An 18,128-nucleotide genomic window follows, 5' to 3' on the forward strand; every position below is an offset into this window, starting at 1 on the left:
CTTTTATTTCACATCTCTTTGTTTTGTCTAGATGCTCTTTGTCTGTTTCCCTTTGCTGCTTGACCTCACATCTTCCTCTCTCATAGCTTGAAAGGTGTTCAGCTTCGTCCACAATGGCACCAAAAAGATCAGCCAGCAAACCCTCTAAGAGTCAGGCCATTGAGACTTCAGAGGAGAAAACTTCTGAGCTCATATTGGAACCTGGCTACATGAGACAATACCCAAAAACTGAGTTGTCGGATGAAGTGTCGGCTAATAGACTCGTGCACACGTCGAAAGAAAGATTGCTAGTCGGTTCTTTGATCATCTTCGCATTGGTGATCAGAGCTTCGAACTTGTCCAATCCTAATAGTGTTGTTTTTGACGAAGTTCATTTTGGAGGATTTGCAAAGAAATACATTAAAGGTGCATTTTTCATGGATGTGCATCCACCCCTAGCCAAGCTCTTGTTTGCTGCAGTCGGAGCATTGGGTGGATTTAAGGGTGACTTTGCATTTGAAACCATTGGTGACGTTTTCCCGCCAAATGTTCCATACATATTGATGAGACAACTGAGTGCGTTCATGGGTGTCGGTACTGTTCTGTTTTTGTACTTCACTTTAAGAGCTACCGGCTGCAAGCAATCTGTTGCCTTTTTTACTGCTGCATTACTAGTCATCGAAAATGGTTTGGTCACAATCTCAAGATACATTTTATTGGATTCCCCACTTATTTTCTTCATCGCTGGTACTGCTTATTTCTACACCAGAACCGAAATTTCCAAACCTTTCTCCTTTGACTGGTTCAGGTATCTTGCCCTTTGTGGAACATTCCTTGGTTTTGCTGTATCTTCCAAATGGGTCGGCCTCTTCACTTTTGCGTGGTTAGGTTTAGTGAACCTGATTCGTCTATGGTTTTTTGTCGGTGATTTATCTGTTAGTGTGCCTAGTATCTTCAGACACGCTGCTTTTAGAGGTGCCGTTCTTCTTATAATCCCAGCAGTCATCTACCTCTTCAGTTTTTACCTGCACTTGATGATTTTGACGCACGAAGGTGACGGTGCCGCATTCATGAGCTCTGCTTTCAGAATAGACTTCGACGACACCACAGTGCCAAAATCTACAAGCGCAGATGTTGGTGTGAGTTCCATTGTGACACTTAGACATCTCGGCACCCATGGCGGTTACTTACATTCTCATGATCACTTATACGAAGGTGGTTCTGGGCAACAGCAAATTACCTTATATCCTCATTTGGATGAAAATAACAGATGGATTATTGAATTGTACAATGTTACCTCGGAACCTTTTGAGTTCGTTCCAATCACTGATGGTACCAAGATTAGATTAAAGCATATGATCACCAGCAGAAGATTACATTCTCATGATGTGAGACCCTCAGTTTCAGAAATTGAGTGGCAAAATGAAGCTTCATGTTACGGTTATGAAGGTTTTGACGGTGATCCAAATGATGATTTCGTTGTAGAAATCGTCAAGGACAAATCTGTGATTGGTGAAGCACAAGAAAAACTCAAAGCCATTGATACCGTTTTCAGATTAAGACACGCCATGACTAACTGCTATTTATGGTCTCACGAAACCAAGCTTCCAAAATGGGGTTATGAGCAACAAGAGGTCACATGTGCTACCCAAGGTATTGAGCCTTTAAGCTTGTGGTACATTGAAGACAATGTTAACATTTACTTGCCTCTAGATGCCGAAAAGACTGGCTACAAGCAACTGTCATTCTTTCAAAAGGTTGCAGAATTACACAAGAAGATGTGGCATATCAACAATGGTTTAACTGCATCTCATGTATTTGAATCAAGACCTTCTGACTGGTTACTTCTCAATAGAGGTATTTCTTATTGGGCTTTGGCACCACATCAGATCTATCTTTTAGGTAACCCAATTATTTGGTGGCCGGCATCTTTCTTATTCCTTGGCTACGGTATCTACATTGTTGTTTTGATTTTCAAGTATCAGCTAGGATACAACATAAGCATTAGCGAGAACTCTTTCAATTTCAACTATAACACCTTCATATTCCTCCTAGGTTGGTTTATACACTTATATCCATTTTTCCTCATGGAACGTCAACTTTTCTTGCACCATTATTTTCCAGCGTTATATTTTGCTGTGCTAGCACTGGGCCATCTGTTCCAATTATTCTCTTCAACTTTTAAGAACAGAAAAACTTATGTGCTTTACGGTTTAATTTTCAGTGCTTCATTATGGTGTTATTACCAGAGATTGCCATTAACCGATGGTTCTGATTGGACCCTTGAAAAGTGTGAAGCTAGTAAGTGGTTCTCTTCTTGGGATTACGATTGCAACAACTTCCCTTACGAAAATGCAGGAAACAATAGACCTGCCAATGCTGATCAGGGCGGTATTGACTTTAATTCTGCTCTCAAACCTCAAGTAGAAGGTTTTCCTCCACAAGATCAGCAGCCTCTAGTAGCAGAACCTGTGGAACAAGACGTTGCTCTGGAAAAGGATGAATTGTGATTTTAATCTGTCGAAACTTGTATCTTTATAGAGACATTATATATATCGAGTCGATATGTAATTCAATAACAAATTTTGTCATTTACTGGAACTCTTTTCTTATTCTTTCATTGATTGTGCTAAAACTGATAATTCGCGTGCACTACCACCGACCTTTTTAGAAAAATGTAGGAATTGTTTCCTGATAAAGAGCAATTGACTGATAAAGTACGTCAGTTCTTCTGTCTTACCTCCTGTACGCTAACATTTCCATGCCCTGCTTTTAACTCAGCCATGAGTAATAGATTACATATTGATGATGACTGGATTGATAATATCGAACTGCATAGCAGTTCGATAAAGGACACAATCAATGCTGCTTTGACAGCCGATGAAGACAAAGCAACTACCGATATCAATTACATAAAGAACTTAATAGATCGGCTTATTCCGCAAAATGTCAACCCAGAAGAGAAAGCCATTCTTTTACTTTTTGTTTTGCAGGGATATTCTGAACAAAATGATACCCAATTAGTTGCTGCCGAGATCAGAGGATTTTTCACAACCTTGTGCCTAACTCTGCTCCACGATCTAAACTTTACCAAGATTTACCGAAATAAAATTCTTCAAGCTCTTTTCAATGAGATGCTATTAAGTTATTTGAGGGTATGCAATGAGCTCAAAACTGCAAGGCTTTTTGAAGCTTTTTTGAAATTTAAGCAACAATTTCTCGATAACAATCTCCAATTTTTTCAAGTGCATGTAGTGAAACAACTTTTTTATCACGGTTCTTATGACAAGATCAACTATATACTAGCTAAATATAATATAGATGATTTTGATGGTATGTTAGACAGAGAATTGATTGAAAACGGGCTTTTTTCATACTACCATCAGTTGTCACACTCCGCAACTGTTTCAAAATCATACGAACGAGCTTATCAGATTATTCATGTTACGATGGACTTGTATCTTTTTGTCAATATACCCGAATTTCAGCTAGTGCTATCAGAATACATTTTCCTCTCTTTGATGTTGAATAAAGGGGCGAAAACTACAGATGTGACGATCTACAAATATAAAACAAAACTTTTTCCTAGATTACTCAAAGTGTACCAGAGCTACCAAGCATACGACCTCGAATCATTTGTGTTCAATTATTTGCTTTATATTCACCACTTACATCACAACGAGCAAAAACTATTAAGTCAGCTATTCAATTTTGCATCTCTCGACAAACTTTCTCACCAACTTATTGATAACAAACTAGGTCAAATCGCTGGGAAGTTTAACAAAGAATTCATATTTGAACAACAAACTATGATTAACACCTTGATCAGTGAAATTAATAAAGGGCTTCTGGTGCACAATTTTCAGCTTTCCGAATATAGATATAAGACACGAAGTACTGCTCAAAATGCAGATCACAAGTTGCTACTACAAGATTGCAAAATTCTATCATCTTTTACTGAAGGCCTACAACATGCCCAGAGTTTGAACGAATAGAAAAGAAGGCTTTTCTTATTATTATACAGTTATTTTTAGGTTTCGGAAAGAATAAAAGATACATAGGTAAAAAACTACTCTAACTCTCCGTAAACACCTCTACGCTTAGTTGTATCATATTTTCTAACAATGTTTTCTTGGCCTTCGACTTGAGAGAATGCGAAACCTCTTTGCTTTCTCATCCGATGAACTTGTCTCACCTTTCGAATAGTTTTTTGGAAAGATGAGAATTTAGGTCTGTGTGTTTGGATTTGACTCTTTTGAACTTTCTGAACAATATGGTAGAACTCAGGATTCCATTGTCTTTTGTAAAATTTGTAGAGGAAGTCTCTCATCAAACACAATATCGGAACGACGATGATTGTCAACCAAAATACACCAGAACCATAAACAAATGGAACGATACCTCTGTACTCCTTTGAAACATTTGCTTTTGGTGCAATGACTGCGTACAACGGGAAAGCAATAAACCACAGTGCAAAAGAGCCTGGTATAGCGATCAAGGTAAATTTTGTCCACTGTGATGAAACTAAAGCAGCTTTTCCCAAAGATGTCAAAAGACAGACACTATAGATTGCAACACCGACAACCCATAAACCGCCAATTTGGCCATCTAGAAATTGATTACCATATTTGTAAATGTTGATGACGCAAACATAAATGATTGCACTATGATAAAATCCGTTGACAGCCCAGGACCAGAAAATTTCGACATTGAAAAAATGTCCTTGTTGCCCAATTTTATATAGCTGTGGATATTGGTATAGCATGTTGATGGTAAGATATTGATCAAAAATACCAATGACAAACGGTGGCAATGCAACGAACAAAACATTGTACAAGGTCAATGACCATGATTCAACAATTGATTGGCCACTGAACCCGTTACTGAAAACATACCAAAATTGGCACATATATAATGTGATATTTTTGTAAAATGAATACAATATTGCGAGAGATATTCTTTGATAAGACCAAGCACCATGAACAAGTAAGAGCTTTCTCAAATATTTGAATTGACCGATAGCAAAATCTGCACTTCTAGAAGCTTGTGCACCTTCCATACCACTGATACCAACACCAACATGAGCTGCTTGAATCATTGAAACATCATTTGCACCATCACCAATTGCAAGTAGTAATGCTTTCTTCTTTCTCTTCACCAATTTGACAACCAACGCTTTCTGTAAAGGTGACACTCTGCAACAAATGACGGCTTTACACATAGTGCCAATTTCCAAAAACATGTCTTCCAAATCAGGTTCAAGTGCATAACCTAATGATTTTCCGTCGATAATTAATGCTAAACTGTCTCTATCCTCCTTGGAAATCTCTTCTCCATGCAATACTGTCAATTTCTCAATCATATTCTCACAAGTATCATTTTTATTCTCTTCATTGATTACCAAAAGATTCATATCCTCACTCAACAATTTACAACTCATACCAACATTTATAGCAGTCTCTTGTCTATCACCAGTAAGCACCCACACGTTAATACCCGCTTCCTGCAAAACTGAGATAGTTTCAGGAACACCATCTTGCAATTTGTCTTCGATTGCAGTGGCACCAAGAAGAAAAAGGTCTTTTTCGATGAGCTCTGCAGCTTTGTCCAATTCCTCCGCCCTATTTTCCAAGCTAACAGACGCTTGTTGATAGACCTTTGACCAAGAGACATACTCTTCTTCGGTTATAACCCTTGCGGCAATACATAAGGTTCTTAACCCTTCAACTGCAAATTCCTCTAAGTGCTTTGTGGTTGCTTCAACGTACTCATTATCTGAAGCTAGACGCTCAAATATGACTGTATCTGCACCTTTGACATATAGTCTTATTTTACCATCAGGGCAACGAAATAGGGTACTCATTCTTTTTCTGGTAGAATTGAATTCACAGATGTTCAATAATTCAAATGTTAGATCCTGCCCATTGGCAGATACAACTATTGAAGATGGTTTTCTTGTATGAAATTTATAACCTAACATGGCAGCACCGTCAACCAATGCACCTTCATCTGGTGATGCCGCTTGATATTTGATTGTACCGTCTTCTCCTACTTCCGGAATGACAGTATGACAGGTGGATAGTAAGGTCAAAAAACTATCAATAACCTTGCTATTTGACCCTGAAGTGAGATCTTTTTTGAGCTGGTCAAATGTGAAGTAGCCCATTTCAACACCATCTTGCATCACTGCTTCTTTGTCTTCAGGAATATTTTCGATATAACAACGTCCGCCAATGGAACATGTCTTGAACTCCATTATATTTCTAGTCAACGTTCCGGTTTTATCACTGAACACATATTTAATCTGTCCCAACTCCTCCACCAATGACGAGGTCCTCACAACAGTCGGAGTATCATTTTCCTCACAATACATGTCAAGGTCTGACGCAATTAGGTACGCTTGATAATATTTGATAATCTCTACCGTGACGAAAAGAGAAATGGGCACCAAGTTTGAATACAAAATCCAGTATGTCAAGATGTCAAGAAAGAACAAACCAACTTTGCTAGTACCCTCCATGTAAAGGTAAGAAAGATGTTTTCTATTTATTTGCAATGTGAGAACATTTCCCAAGGAAGAGACAATGGCTAAAAATATCAAAATACCAAATAATGCAATAATCTGTAAATTAATAATCCTCTCAACATCCGTTCTTTTGATCGGAGTAGCAGTTGCGTTTCTCATCAACTTTGTTTGATGCCCGGTGAAAATAACAACACCTTGTATCCACATAGTATTTCTAAGACTTGCACCTCTTAAGATTAATTGATCCGGGCTCAATGCAAACTGGGTATTGTTCAATTCCATTGTACCTTCGTAGGTATATAAACTACTGTTGGGCCTTTCACTTAATATTTTGCCTTTGACTTCGACTAATTTATGTGGATCTATCAAATGCACTGTTTCCTTTCTAGGTTGTTTGATCTTCAAGTTTGTCTCACCGTCCAAATTCGCTGTTTCAATGTAGCACAACCCGTCAGGTTCTGATGAACTTAATAAAATTAGGTCTGCTGGCAAAGAATCTCCGTTCCGAATTTTAACTATATCTCCAACATTGACGTTAATCCATTTTTTCTCATGATACTCCCCGGTTGTGCTGTCCAAAATTAACACTTTTGATTTATTCAACTCATTATCGGAAGAACTTCTTTTTATATCTTCTGACATTTCTTTGACGGCAGAAACCAACAAAACTATCAATAGGGTACCAATTGTCGTGTATCTATTAGTTGGGGTGACTGTGGGAACTTGCTGAATACAAGAAGTGAAGAGGAAAAATAAGTTGGCATACTTTGAAAATTGTTCGAAAAGAAATTTTGGAAGAAACGTGAAAGCATTGTACTTCGTTGTACTAATATGATTCAAGGAGAACCCCGATTTGCTGTTTTTATGTGGGTCATTCAAGTAAATTACTCTAGGGCCTTTATCATCTTCATTCTTTCTTTTGCTCCAGCATCTCCTTATATCAAAAATATTCTTTTCTGTATTTACGACTTCTGGTGGGGGTCTATGATCATGCATCGTTTCGTCATAAGGATCATCTGCGCCTCTTGATTCAAGATTGACGTTGTTGTAGTTTGTCAGCCCAAATTTGTCCTTTAATTGATTATATATATCTCTTAATCCAGACCTGTTCTGAGAAATTGCTAAGTCATTTAAGCTTGCATTAAACTGCAGACCGCCTGCGGCGTCTCTGTCATTGACAATTGTGTCATCAACATCCGAGAACAGATCACTCACGTTGTCACTTGGAATTCGGTTTGAATTGTCAAAGGGGTTTTCCGGTGTCAACGATCTGTAATTGCCGTTGACAGAACCAAAAACGTCGTCAAAATCATCAACCTTATTCTGATCTGAAAACGGATCAAATGCTGATACTCCATCATTGGTTGCCTTGCTATTTAGAGGTTTTCGTCTGTTCGAATTTATGTTCGAGTTTGTTGTGTTCACATTGTTAGCATATGGTGCATCATCTTGCAAAAGATCCACCGAGTCGTCATTGTCGTCGTCACCAATAACGAACTGGTTGCTATAGCTCATGTTGGTCACAGTATGTCTGTTGGAGCCTACTAATTCCGATTCTACGAATGCTGGGCGGATTCCTCAGACCCATTGAAGGGTGTTTTTAGATTTTTGTGTGTGCGTTGGCTATCATGATCCACGTAAATAAATAAATGCACGTTGCGCTGCTTCTGTGTTTGAAATTTAGCCAAAGCAAGTGGGCGGCTTCTGAGGGATTTGGTGCTGAATACACAAGAAGGGGGTTAATCTATTAAGAAACTGTATTTTTATTAAAAGCTCGATAGAGGTTAAACGGTAAAATGATCAATAGAAAATAGGCTTGAAATTAGAATCCACTATATATACTAAAAGAACATTACATTTAAGCTTGAAGAGTAACTCTACCCTTTGGATTGGTGACTTTGACACCAATGGCCTTAGCTCTTGCAAGGATTTCAACTCTGTTCTTGGCAGAAACATTGTGAGCGATTTCAGCAGCATAAGTTTGGGTGTGTAATAATAAAACTTCCAAGTCCTTCAAGTTGGAAACAACGAAAGCTTTCTTACCATCTGGTCTTAAGAACTTAGTCTTCTTGTTAGAACCGTAACCGATCTTTGGGGCGGAGATGGTACCTCTGAATCTTCTTCTGACACAAGAGTCAATACCCTTTTGAAGTCTCCAGCTCTCACCAACTCTGTGGTATCTGTCAGAGTGATGTCTCTTGAACTTCTTGGTGTGCTTCTTGACAATCTTTGGGTTCAATTGTGGAGCCATCTGTGAATGAATTTGAAGATGTTTAAACAAATAAACGGTGAAAAGTTAGTATTACTGTTTTTTGGTAGCAAATGGGTGAAAAAAAGAAGGAGTAAAATTTTTTTGGAGATTGACGTTGCGTGCTAATGCGAAGGACCAACCTCGAAAGCTTGAAACCTTTTTTCGAGGATTATTTGTAGCACTATTCTATTTCATTCCTTTGATCAGCCTCCTACTGTTTGTAATGTACTGCTGTTTTCTGATGTCTCTTCATAGGCGAGCTTCTACGCTTGTCGTTGTGGTGACTATACGTTATCCCACGAGTCGGTCAGCAGATTTTTCACTCCCGAGTAAACGTAGGAAACCAAAATATTTACCAGTCTATCTATCGACTCGGTGACTATATTGCATTTCACTTTGCTTAAGCTATCTCGTTGATGCAAGTTTCCCGATCCTGCTTCATGGCAGTTTGTTGGCAACGTAATATCTCTTCATTTCACTTCTAGCTTCCTCCCTTATGTCTGTCTCTAACTTACTTTTGATGTCTGTTGATTCTTGAGTATCTCAAAAGATATCCGATCTCAGAATACTCAAACTCACATAAGCAGCTGTATACCTATCTTTCAATTTGAAAAATCATCACAGTATCCTGCCTACTACACGCTCTCCCGCCTCCTCCTCCTCTCCTCCCTCGCTCACGCTCTCCCCAACCTTCTCTCTTCCTCTCCATAAGAAATTTTTGCCATTTCCCAGTCACACCTCGCACCAGAAACGCAAAAAACCCTTATTTCAAGCACGTGAAGAAAAATTCAAACAGCCCTCGCGACTAGCCGCTAAGCACGTGACTTCATGCTTTTAGGTCTTTTGGTAAATTGTTGACTAGATTGTCTGCAGAACAGGTATATTCAAATTACCTGCTGTTCCTAGGGATAGATATTGATTTCTCCACTCTGAGCCAGAACCACCACAATAGATCCAATGTCTTCCAAATCTTCATCCACGGGTAACTATTATTTTATTGACTCCAATGAGACTTGCCAGCCAGCGCAACCCACTCTGCGGGCAGACGTGATAAGGATGTACAATATTCAGGATCTTGCACAAGCGTTGACCAGGACCAATCCTGATGGCTCTAAGGGGATGAAGCTTAGGAAATCGTACAAGTCTCATATTTTGGACTTACCAGGAAAACACAACATACCCACAGAGGACAAGAGCTTTACTCAAATAGCGTTGATGCCGGAAAACCCGGATTTTGCCAAGCCTCAGATAGAACCCTTCAGTTTGGAGTACCTCGACAAAATACTCAATCTAGAGAAAACTGGAGCCAATGGGATCCCTGGTTTTGATCCTTCGAAATTGGCGCTTTCGAACATGGATTTCTCCGATCTCAAGAAAGAAAAGAAGCGTAAGCCAGGCGCTTCACTTTCTCCGGAGCAGCAAGAGGTTAAAAGGAGGCACGTGCAGGTCAAGTTCGACTGAACCCGTATTACAGTTGACACTTGTGCGCTTCTTGTACTATAAATAAAAACTTTGCAACTATAACTTTTATATTGGAACAATTCTATCTATCGCTTACTTACTGCTTTATTCAAACGATTGACTCTCTTTTTGCTTTTGTAAACAAACATCTTATTCCTCAACAAGCGGCCGGTTTGTTTGAGTAAAGTTTTCACAACATGCTTTTTCACAGCGTTAATCATATCAATACTAGTCCATAATTTCCTTGAAACCTGAAAGGCGGGAACCATTAATGTTAGGTTATTAACGTTAATCAATCTAAGTTTTCCCTTTCCTGAAAACGTTACATTGAGCACAAAGTCAGCAAACAAGAACTTTCTAATCGAAAAAAAAGTCTTGGCTCTTTCCGACATTTCTGAAATACTCAGAGACTTATCTGAAAGCTCTGGGTTCTTGCTCTTGATATTGGCCTTCAACAGATTGTCCAGTGCAGGGACTGTGTTGACAATCTTACCACTGACAAGACTTTTGTTTAATTTCTGTGAGTATGTTGAGATAATATTATTCTCAGCCTTCACATTTTTTGTGGATTGTGAACCCACAAAACTTATCGAGCTTTTTTTACTAATGTTACTGTATAATTCTTCTCTGGACTCGTCACTCGTACTGAGAAACTCACTTAGGATTTCGGCTGATGACTTTTTCTTTGATATGTCTTCTGTCTTCTCTAACTCCTCTTTTGCTAAAGTACCATTGTGCGCATTGTTATCTTTATCAATACCAGATTCTGTCATCTCATTATCTGAATCAATAACAGTTGCTTCGGTACTACTTGAAGAGTACTCATCATCTTCATCGCTGCTGCTATCACCAACACGTTTACTGTCCTGGTATTTTATTTCATCGGGGAATAAAAAATGCATAAGTTTCAAGCCGGTTTTGTCTTCCATTGATATTTTCATCGGATGGCACTCAATTTCGACATTCTTTATATTATGCATTCCCCCAACCTTCTCACCAAATTCCCACATAATTTTAACCATAGAATCTAAATTCGTGCCTTTAATATCATGCCCGTTTGGAACAAATTGGGTTAACAGTTCGGGGTATAAAATGTTGTAATCTTTATTTCCAATTTGAATCTTCTTGATTGAAATCTCATTTATGGTAGATTTATCAAGCATTTCGAGTCTTGAAAAAGAACTTTCTTTCATGGCAAAATTCATAAACGTGTGCTTGTTGTCAACGAAGTCAATATTAATGTTAGAAGCTGTGATTACCCATTCCATAAAACATTCGTCATCTTTCTCATCACCAACTGAATCTGAAGATTGCAGCGCAAGTTTTGATAGAATCAATGCTTTAGAAAATAATTTTGAGCATTTTTGACGCAACAAGGGGTCAAAATATGTTTCACCATTTGAAACACATCTTAATGGGGTTGTTGTTTTGTGAATAAACAACAATGTTCTTATCTCATGTGATAATGCTTCTAAATTCTGGAGAAGAAAACGCTTGTTCGTATCCTCCGTAGCAAGGGCAAGAGACTCTACCATTTCTGCAAAGTGTTTCTGCTGTGGACTGACGTACATCATTAGCTTCTGTGCTACTTTGAAAAAAGTTAGATAAGAATCTGAATCAATTCTTGTCTCAAATGTTGGGATGTTCAAGTACAATTTATTTCTACGCTTTCCTCCTGCGTAAGAATTAGATGCTTTTTCCATGACAAAATATATCAAAACATCCGATAGCAAAGTCTTGCTTTTAATATAATTTTCAGGTTCATCACCATCCAAGAATGCAGGCCAGGAGGAAGTGCTACCATAATGCTTGTTTTTTTTGCCTATGCTTGCGTATTCTTTCCTTGACATCATCAATAAATCTGCATTCTTGAAAATAGTACCAAAACGCTTGGCAATATCGGCCGACTTCAAGTATTTCACCCAACCTTCATCCATCAATGAAACAATCTCTATCTCATTATGTTGAGTTCGGAATAAAACCAAATGGTCATCTGATGGGCTAACCATCATCTGAAGCTGAACATCTCTAAATCTAAGTAGCATGTGATCTACAGCAACCGTATTTTTCGCAAAATCATTTAAACTTCGCATAACATAATCAAACTCTTCAGCATTATTGACACTAAAGTCAGGCATTTTTTTTGTTCCTGCCGAATCAGGTTGTGATTTACCGGCTTCTTCAAGCTTTTCAACAACTGCCTTTCTTGCCGTGTACGAGGTACTATAAACATAAGCAGCTCTGAATTCAATACCAGCCAGATATTCAAATACTAAGTTTCTGATGAAAGAGTGCCATTTGAATTTGAGTTTATCCGTATCAAAGATATGCTGAAATTTTGATTTTGGAAAGTTTTCAGCATCTATACAGCAATCATGAGAATCTTCATTTCCGAATTGGTTGTCATCTAACTTCATATTCATCCAATAACAAAAATGCGAAGCATATGATAAAGGATGTATCTGCCCGGTAATATCACAATTAGCTATAGCTGGAAGGCCAACTTCTTCATAATCATTCAAGTCAACCCAGTCTTGGTCATCATCAAAAATTTCAAATTTATGTATGGGCATAGTTTTATCCCCGGGTTCTTCAAATTTCAATCCCACTATTCTTAAATCCACGTCATCCAAGTCTACTTTCCCAATGTAAAAGCTCATTTTCATTATTTCAAAACTTTGATCCAAAAAGTCGACGTGTTTTACCTTCTTCTCCTTTCTCTGGTGCAAGTCACACCTAAAGTTTGCAATTTTTGCCTTTAGGCCGATTACAGTATGATTGTCAGGCTTTGTGAGATCTATCCGATAACCATGAAAAATGTACAAAGGTGCAACATCAAACATAAACTTGAAGGTCATTAAATGCCCTCCCAACTTCACGGATTCTTCATTAGCTGCCCAGAGTGTACCATTCCGTATTGGCAAACCAATATCTCCACTAAACTGTTTAAACCATCCTATAAAATGGAAGATAGATCTTGGAGTTAATCTTAGCACATTGTAAGTTGAAGCTTTTGCGGACAATTTTAATGCCATATGGATATAATCGGACCTAAAACCTTTGTAAGAATCAAAATTATCTTTATCCTTCACTTTATCTGAGCTAGTCAGAATATTTTCATAGTGTGGTTTGAATTTTATTGATTTTGTCCCATCTTCATTTTTCCTCTCAAAAATCATTGATAGAGTGAGTTCTATATCTCCATTCAAACATATATTGTGCGTCTCAAATTCCAGATCTCTGATTAAATCGATAATATCTTTCAAGTGGGAATCATCAGAAACGTAAAGATTCTGATCAAGGTAATACCCGTACATGGAAGAAAGAACAAGATTTTCGTCACTAGATGGCAAAAATATCAAGTTTTTGGAACACCAGCATGGCAGTGGTTGTGACAAATGATTTGGAATACCAAACAAAATGCTCTTTGATCTGAATATGAAGTAGTCTCTTTCGAGTTTCCTGTGAGGATCATTAATCATCCACTCAACTCCTTTTTTGAAAACTAATGTGAATCCTGCATTATAACCTAGTATTTTGTAGGGATCATAAGAATTCAAGATATTCAGCCGTACTTCGGACTCATCATTTTTCCAATTGATTTTAACATATCCATGTAAGATGTTACGCATCTTATCCCAAATCCCCAATTTCGGACTTGGATCGCTTGTTGGCTTACTGAATGTATCAAAGCAAATATTCAACTGCCTCATCACGGCTTGGTATGCTGTTGACCAAGTGACCATAGTTGGATTATCGGAGCTTATTATGCACTCACATTCGTAATAACACTTTACAGAAGTTGTTGTTTTGGGGGCTTGCCAAGAATAAATTCCACATTCATCGACGACATTGAAATACATAGGAACAGGCAAATACATGTATTCTTTGTCTGTTTTTGGCATCGGCTCCGAAAAAACCAACGTAGCTTTGAGAACAAAACTATCTGACCATCTTTCTGCAGATTTGTAGTTTGGAATATAAGCCAGTGGCAAAGGAAAGTCTCTTAAATGAACCCGTACCTCACTTGCACTAAGAATGAGTCTCATAGGAATAACCTTATCCCACTCCGTGTCCTTAGGAACACCTTTCCCGACACGGTACATAAACTCAAGAGCATCGCCTGAATCATTTTCAAACTTGGGGGGTCTAACCCGGGCAGTGAAGTTATGAAAATACAGTCCCATCAAAGATGGATTTTCATTGAAATCGACAAGTTTGGAATTAAAAGATGATGAGACTGGTAAAAATGAACCCAGATTTGCGCTCAAGAATTCCATATTGGATTGTACAACTGTATGTCTTTTCAATTTAAATTCTTTAATCAACATGATCCACGATTTGGAAATATTGACTCTAAGTTTGTGTAGCTTCTTGCCACAGTCCGTCAGAATAAATGCCAATTCTTCATCTTCAATGTTTTGCTCCAGCAAAGATGGGTTTGAAAACAAACTGCTCAAATTTTTGTTCAAAAAAGATAACCTTTTATCATCGCTGTATCTATTACCAGCCTTTTCTTTCACTGTGTCTAAGTATTGGTTGAAACACTTGTACTTTTCAAGCCTAGCTCTTTGCTCTAAAAGTCCGAGTTGAAATATCATATTTAACTCTGCTTCAAATGGGTCATCATCAATCATAAAGGCCAAGGATTCGGACTTAAGTTTAATATTTGGTAACTTAACCACGCCTGTTGGAGAGGTCTTATCGAGAGTTCTCGAGGGCCCTTCTTTGACAGAGGCAATAAACTTCTTGGTTAATTTAGCTGTAAGAATAATTGCGTCAAAAAGAGAATGAACTATGAAGTTTGAAGGTATAGAAATTTTAATATTACTATCGTGAATAGAAACTTTCATTAATTCATTGGAATCATCAGGGAGTAGACATACCAATCTCATATTATCAAGTGTTAAAAGGCAATTGTAAAATTCGGCTTTTGGATATTTTTTAACTGCTAGCCTGAGAAGCTTTTGCTCCATCACAACCGTCTTAGTGTTTGCAAATCCCTTAAGGTCAAATAAGTCTAACCTGAAGCTAAACTCTTGCGGCATCATAACTTTGATCTGAGCTTCTTTTAAAAACCATTTTATGTTTAGCACATTAAGTAACGATAGCTCTTCGGTTTGAGATTCGGAATTTACCTTGGAAGCATGTTCATGTCTAGTATTCTCTGTTTGTTTACTGGATTTATGATGTGACAAAGCATTTTTGAGTAAATAAAAGGATGAAAAAATAGTGAAATGAGAAGATACACTATGAGAAATGTTCAATTTCGTAACAAAATTAGAAAGTTCGAAAACCCCATTTTTTAAGCAATAAAAACTCAAATCAATTTCGGGTATCTGTAAAATTCTCTCCTTAATATCAACTTCTAAGCTTGGGTGTAACATTCTGGTTAGTATTTGTGAGTTGACTACTTTTCCAGAAATAGTCCAGTAGTAATCTTCCGGTGATTTTGAATATTCCGAGTAGTGCGTCGAAGGGTTGTCATCACTTTCTCCTTCTTGAATTTGATTCTTCAACTGAATATCTACTTTATTGATACTATAGGTTACACTTGATGGTGTGAAAATTTTATGATTAACGATGTTGTTTTGAGTATTAGATTCGCTTAACAGTTCATCTGGTGGTATAAAAAGGGATTTGGAGCCAATTTTCAATATGATATTGTTCAGACTTATTCCAACATGAGAGAACCAGTCTGGTATAGGGTTGAATAGAGATTCATGAGCGTTTTTAGCTGCATCCACTTTATGATTCTTTTTTCGTGGGATGACTGGTTTGTTATTAAGCAGATGTGTCAGCAAAGAATTGTACAAAATACTCAAACCATTCAAAACCTCTAAACTATTCAAGTCAAGCATTACTTGTCCTAGCTCGAGAGATAGAGAGACATCATAAAGATCAAAAAGGTGAGCATTCACTTTAATTTGAGAATCCTTTATCGTGACAGCACTTCGGTTGAGGTTGTCACGCTGGTAAATTAATGATGTATCTGGAATATCGCAACGAAAAGAAAAGTCCATACCTTTATCAATGGCAGTAACTTCAAACTGAAGGCTCAACATGGAAGGTTGAAAGGTGGACAGATGAATATTTCTGTTTTCAATAACTCCATTCTCGGATTTGATCATCAGTAGAGGTTTTTCCAAAAGTAGTTTTATTTGAAACTTAGGTGAAGTGTTCAAGATAATTTTCTTGAGCTCATCCTTCCTATGTTTCTCATCCTTTTTTGACGCATCGGATGAGGATGTGCCTGCACTGGTTGGCGTAGCTGGGTCGGATGAAGTATCCATACCTCTTTTGGCAATTTCGACCTTCCTTTCCTTGAAAGCTTTTAATAGTATACTTAGTTGCTCGGTACTGACATCCATTGAAGGGTTCGCAACGGTCAATTGTAAAACACTTATTGTTTGCTTCTTCGTAAAATTATGCTTGATCTCCTTATCAAAGACGACACGTAAGAGGTTGATCAGCATGGTAGATTCCAGAGTGAATAACAAATTAGGAATGAACATTATATCGAACTCTTTTTCTGTTCCAGTGTAGTTCTGTATTTTTGAGTAGTTCAATGAGAGCTTGATATTCCCTAAGGTGACAATCCATTGTAATGGCAACGATCCTTCAACAAATTTCAAACTATATCCTACCTGATTTGGACTCACGGGGCCTACTTCTAAAGAGGAAGAGGCTACTTCTACTGCAACAAAGATCACATCATCGAGCGAAGCATCATCTTGTTTCTCAAGAAACTTGTTAATCTTTTTCGTAGTAGTGGCAGGAATTTCTGTGAGAGACAACGTTTGTATGGAAACACTGGCATGTTTTAATAGCCTAAAGACAAAACCGTAAAAGTAAAGCCTATATTTGTGTACGCTCTTTGGATTGTCACTTTTTCCTACCTCGTCGGCATCATCGGCATCTACCACCGTAAACTTTGGGTTCACAGCTTTTATCAACTTGAGGAGATAAAGGACCGAGACTTCTATCTCCACGAGCCTCAGTATGATTTTGAGCGAGGAGGCCACTCCGGTATTCAAGTCTAGTTTGAAATTGATTGAAGTTTCACATCGACCAATGAATTTCGATAGAATCTGATCCGCCGATTTGCTGAATAGATAGCAGTTCTCCAGCTGTAGGGATGACGCCCATGTGTGATGCAAGTTTCTCGATCTTTTCAAAAACGAGGGGTTGGCAACAGGGCTGTTGATGTCGGTCTTACCTGTTATTTTCTCACACACCACCGACAAATCTGGGGTAAGCAAGATTTTCGAGTTCAGGAAAACAAAGGATAAGTGTGGCAGCGACTTGATAAGGAAATTGGTGAGTCGTTTCAACTTCTTGTCCTCGGGGAATATGACAACAGGTGCCTTTGGGTCATAAGGACGGTCGTGCCCGAGTTTTTCTATAAACTTTTTATCGTAGATCGGCGTTGAATCCTTGCTGCCAGACGCAGAATGTGCAGAGGCGCTGTGCTCCGAAGAGGCATTCACCTCCGGTATCCCTGTCAAGTCGCAGACAACGTCACTAATGGAGAGGTTCACGTGTGAGTTGCGTTTGCGGAACACCGAGAAATGCAACTTGACTCGCCCCACCTCGATTCCAACCTTCTCAGCAGCATTCGACTTGTATTTCAGCCCGTGAATCGTGAGAGCGAACGGATTGATGTAGCTATACTCGAGGCCAAAGCAGACGTAGATGAGGTACTGCAAGGCCCTGTGAGCTATGTAGCACACCACCACCACGCCGTACCAGTTGAAAGAATATACCATTGTCTTCCCTTATCCACACCACCACTTGCGTTTGGCCTTTGGGAAAAAGATAGATGTGCTGCTCTATCGTATATGTGCTGTCCGGTATTTGCTTCGACGATTATCTTCTTCTCTTGCAGATCTTCCTCCATGGAAACCGGGC

General features: G+C 38.4%; 6 protein-coding genes across 6 annotated transcripts; 3 read left to right on the forward strand and 3 right to left on the reverse strand.

The window, feature by feature from the left end:
• Positions 1 to 21: 21 nt before the first annotated feature.
• On the forward strand, positions 22 to 2,580 carry PICMEDRAFT_17107 (hypothetical protein). Its single transcript, XM_019161468.1, has one exon. It carries the CDS (start codon positions 114 to 116, stop codon positions 2,487 to 2,489), a length of 2,376 nt encoding a protein of 791 aa, XP_019016957.1. The 5' UTR covers positions 22 to 113; the 3' UTR covers positions 2,490 to 2,580.
• A 182-nt stretch (positions 2,581 to 2,762) lies between these two features.
• PICMEDRAFT_12292 (hypothetical protein) lies at positions 2,763 to 3,974 on the forward strand (the record flags this gene model as incomplete). Its single annotated transcript, XM_019159909.1, has 1 exon — positions 2,763 to 3,974. The coding sequence occupies one exon, from the start codon at positions 2,763 to 2,765 to the stop codon at positions 3,972 to 3,974; it is 1,212 nt and encodes a 403-aa protein (XP_019016958.1).
• A 74-nt stretch (positions 3,975 to 4,048) lies between these two features.
• Positions 4,049 to 7,501, reverse strand: PICMEDRAFT_35360 (hypothetical protein; the record flags this gene model as incomplete). The annotated part of the gene is made up of 1 exon (XM_019162937.1): positions 4,049 to 7,501. The coding sequence occupies one exon, from the start codon at positions 7,499 to 7,501 to the stop codon at positions 4,049 to 4,051; it is 3,453 nt and encodes a 1,150-aa protein (XP_019016959.1).
• Positions 7,502 to 8,363: 862 nt separating this feature from the next.
• On the reverse strand, positions 8,364 to 8,756 carry PICMEDRAFT_34220 (hypothetical protein; the record flags this gene model as incomplete). Its single annotated transcript, XM_019162870.1, has 1 exon — positions 8,364 to 8,756. One exon carries the CDS (start codon positions 8,754 to 8,756, stop codon positions 8,364 to 8,366), a length of 393 nt encoding a protein of 130 aa, XP_019016960.1.
• Positions 8,757 to 9,661: 905 nt separating this feature from the next.
• Positions 9,662 to 10,381, forward strand: PICMEDRAFT_17112 (hypothetical protein). The gene has a single exon (XM_019161469.1). It carries the CDS (start codon positions 9,714 to 9,716, stop codon positions 10,215 to 10,217), a length of 504 nt encoding a protein of 167 aa, XP_019016961.1. The 5' UTR covers positions 9,662 to 9,713; the 3' UTR covers positions 10,218 to 10,381.
• PICMEDRAFT_17113 (hypothetical protein) lies at positions 10,192 to 18,064 on the reverse strand. Its single transcript, XM_019161470.1, has one exon. It carries the CDS (start codon positions 17,984 to 17,986, stop codon positions 10,304 to 10,306), a length of 7,683 nt encoding a protein of 2,560 aa, XP_019016962.1. The 5' UTR covers positions 17,987 to 18,064; the 3' UTR covers positions 10,192 to 10,303.
• Positions 18,065 to 18,128: the final 64 nt, after the last annotated feature.

This window comes from Pichia membranifaciens (assembly GCF_001661235.1).
Source record: "Pichia membranifaciens NRRL Y-2026 unplaced genomic scaffold PICMEscaffold_4, whole genome shotgun sequence".
NCBI lineage: Eukaryota > Fungi > Ascomycota > Pichiomycetes > Pichiales > Pichiaceae > Pichia > Pichia membranifaciens.

Excerpts from the sequence above, each read along its gene's own strand:
- PICMEDRAFT_17107 (XM_019161468.1), top strand. The coding sequence starts at position 114 with ATGGCACCAAAAAGATCAGCCAGCAAACCCTCTAAGAGTCAGGCCATT.
- PICMEDRAFT_17112 (XM_019161469.1), top strand. The coding sequence starts at position 9,714 with ATGTCTTCCAAATCTTCATCCACGGGTAACTATTATTTTATTGACTCC.
- PICMEDRAFT_17113 (XM_019161470.1), bottom strand. The coding sequence starts at position 17,986 with ATGGTATATTCTTTCAACTGGTACGGCGTGGTGGTGGTGTGCTACATA.